We start from the raw sequence: 2,500 nt of genomic DNA on the forward strand, positions 1-2,500 counted from the left end.
AAATAAACACAGGATATAGGCACCGGTCCCCCCTCCCCCATACTTTGTTTTCTAGTTGTTTCCAAAATGAGCATCATCTCTGCTCCATCCCCTTAGCGTTCTGTAAATATTTATCGAGTACACACTGTATGCTAGAAGTGCATATTCATTCAATATTTGCCAGTGGTACCTCTCTCCCCATCACTGTGACAACTAAAAGTCAACAAATTTCTGCAATGTCCCCTGTGGTTGACAGTTCCACTTTGAGGACTGCTTGAGTGAGAACCTGACCCTTTTGCCCTTGGGATGGGGACTTAAGAGACTGCCAGTCTTTCTCTGCTGGCGCTGCCAATGACAGAGGGGTGGCACCTTGATCTTCTTTCACAGGGAGGCCTGGAGGCCGGACCCGGTGGGCCCAGCACACCCACTGTTACCTGGGACCACAGGCAGCATGAAGACCCCCGTGGAGCTGGCCATCAGTGGGATGCAGACCCTCCACCATCCACACCGCTGCCGGAGGGGCTGTCAGGTCAAGGCTACGGCATCGTACGTGGATGAGACTTTATTTGGCAGCCCTGCGGGCACCCGTCCCACACCGCCAGACTTTGACCCACCCTGGGTGGAGAAGGCCAGCAGAACCAAAGGAGTGGGCACAGAGGCCTCACGGGCCTCAGAAGCCAACAGGAGCAGCAAGACCACCTCCTCCAGGGGCAGTACCCCGACTCTCACACCAAGGAAGAAGAACAAATACAGGTAACAGGATGGGGAGATGCACTTCTGCACTCAGTGTAGCCACCTGTTAGAACGCTGCTGTTCACATGCTGTGTGACCTTGGGCAAGCACCTTGACCTCTCTGAGCCGCTGTTTCCTCATGGGGAAAATGGGACCTAATGGCATTGTTGAGAGCATTAAATAAGATGAGATGTGTACAGTGCTTGGCACAGTAACCTGACACTTAGGAAGCTCTCGATAAATGGTAGTGATGATGGCTGTGATGGTGGAGTACCCATCCCGAAATGTCACAGGCCAGGCATCACAGGCCCAGAAAGGTCAGGATTTGCCCAAGATTGCAGAGCAATTTGCATAAGGTTATTAGTGTGGTTGATCCATGAAATGACATAAATGGGATAGTTCTGAATTTCAGCAAGTCATTTTGAAAATGGTTCTTGCTGCATTTTCACGAACAAATTAGAAAAACGGGAGGTGATACTAATAGTTATAAAGAAATTAGGTTAGAATTCAATTATTTGGATAGTTTCAGATTGATATCAGCCCGCAGGCTGGCGCCTAGTGGTGGGGCACAGGGCTCTGTTTTGTTTATTGTTATCACTGATTTGGACAAAGACACTAGTGTGTTAATCAATTATGGCTGCCATAACAAAATACCATAGACTGGGGGCTTAAACAACAGAAATTTATTTTCTCACAGTTCTGGAGACTGGAAATTCAAGATCAGGGTGCCAGCAGGATAGGTTTCTCCTGAAACTTCTCCTCGGCTTGCAGACGGCCCCCTTGTCACTGTGTCCTCCTCACATGGCCTTTTCTCTGTGAGTGTGTACACTCCTGGTGTCTCTGCTTATAGGGACACCATTCCTATTGGATTAGGGCCCCACGTCGATGGTCTCATTTAACATTAATTACCTCTTTAAAATTAAATATGAATTTTGGGAGGACACGATTCAGTCCATAGCAACTAGCCATTCACATTTAAGATCCATTCTGAGCCAGGAGGGCCATACGTTAATCAAGAAAAAGGAATTTTGCCTATTTAAGGAGTTAAAAGTCAGTAAGAGAAAAAGCAAGAGTCATTATTATCATGTCAAATTGAGAGCGATGCCCTGACAAGTTCTGTGGACCACAAGGCAGGGTCCGGTTGACGTTAGCAGCACTGACACCTACAGCGTGGCTGAAGATGCTGATTCAAAAGTGGGTTGCCTTAACAGAAGTCCAGTGTCCACGATGAGGGAGGTTACAGTCCTCCCCATGCTCTCTCGGATGATGCAGTTTTGTGCTGGATGCTGACAAGTAGAGGGTGTCAAGTGAGAAGGTGCATAAGAGGTAGAGATGCTACTGAGCAAAAACTCTGGCACCAGACAGACACAAGCTTCAACCAGATGTGGTCTGAGCAGTTTAAGGAAGGGGCAAAAAGGCTGACTTTTCAAAGACTCGAAGTTTGGGAGTAAGTGCTGACTGACTCTAATCAAAGGTGAGAGGCCTAGAAGGCATGCCTATCTGATTTACTGATCAAGAGCCTGGATCCTTGGACCAGGTTGGGTTTGAACCTTGTCTGTTACCTCCTTGCTGTGGGGCCTTACCCGCCCTATGCCTTAGTTTTCCTCTCTGTAAAATGGGATTATCGATATCCCCCTCCTGTGGATGTTGTGGGAAATAATTAGATAGTGCATGTGACCTGCTGGGTCCAGGGCCTGCCCATGAAAAGCCATCAGTAAATATTCAAAAATTTCAAATGCTTCTCTGGTGGGGAGGCCAGATCGGCTTTATAACAAATTTAAACTGAGTG

The 2,500-nt window shown here is 47.7% G+C and overlaps 1 protein-coding gene across 2 annotated transcripts in view; it reads left to right on the plus strand.

The window, feature by feature from the left end:
• Window positions 1–2,500, plus strand: part of RITA1 (RBPJ interacting and tubulin associated 1) — a 4,917-nt gene that overhangs the window by 660 nt on the left and 1,757 nt on the right. For both annotated transcript variants that reach the window (XM_006908576.3, XM_015586845.2), the window contains exon 3: window positions 367–732. In XM_006908576.3, the coding sequence (XP_006908638.1) occupies window positions 431–732 (302 nt within the window). In that variant the 5' untranslated portion in view covers window positions 367–430. The remainder of the gene's footprint in view (window positions 1–366; window positions 733–2,500) is intronic.

Source organism: Pteropus alecto, unplaced genomic scaffold (assembly GCF_000325575.1).
Source record: "Pteropus alecto unplaced genomic scaffold, ASM32557v1 scaffold113, whole genome shotgun sequence".
NCBI classification, from domain to species: domain Eukaryota; kingdom Metazoa; phylum Chordata; class Mammalia; order Chiroptera; family Pteropodidae; genus Pteropus; species Pteropus alecto.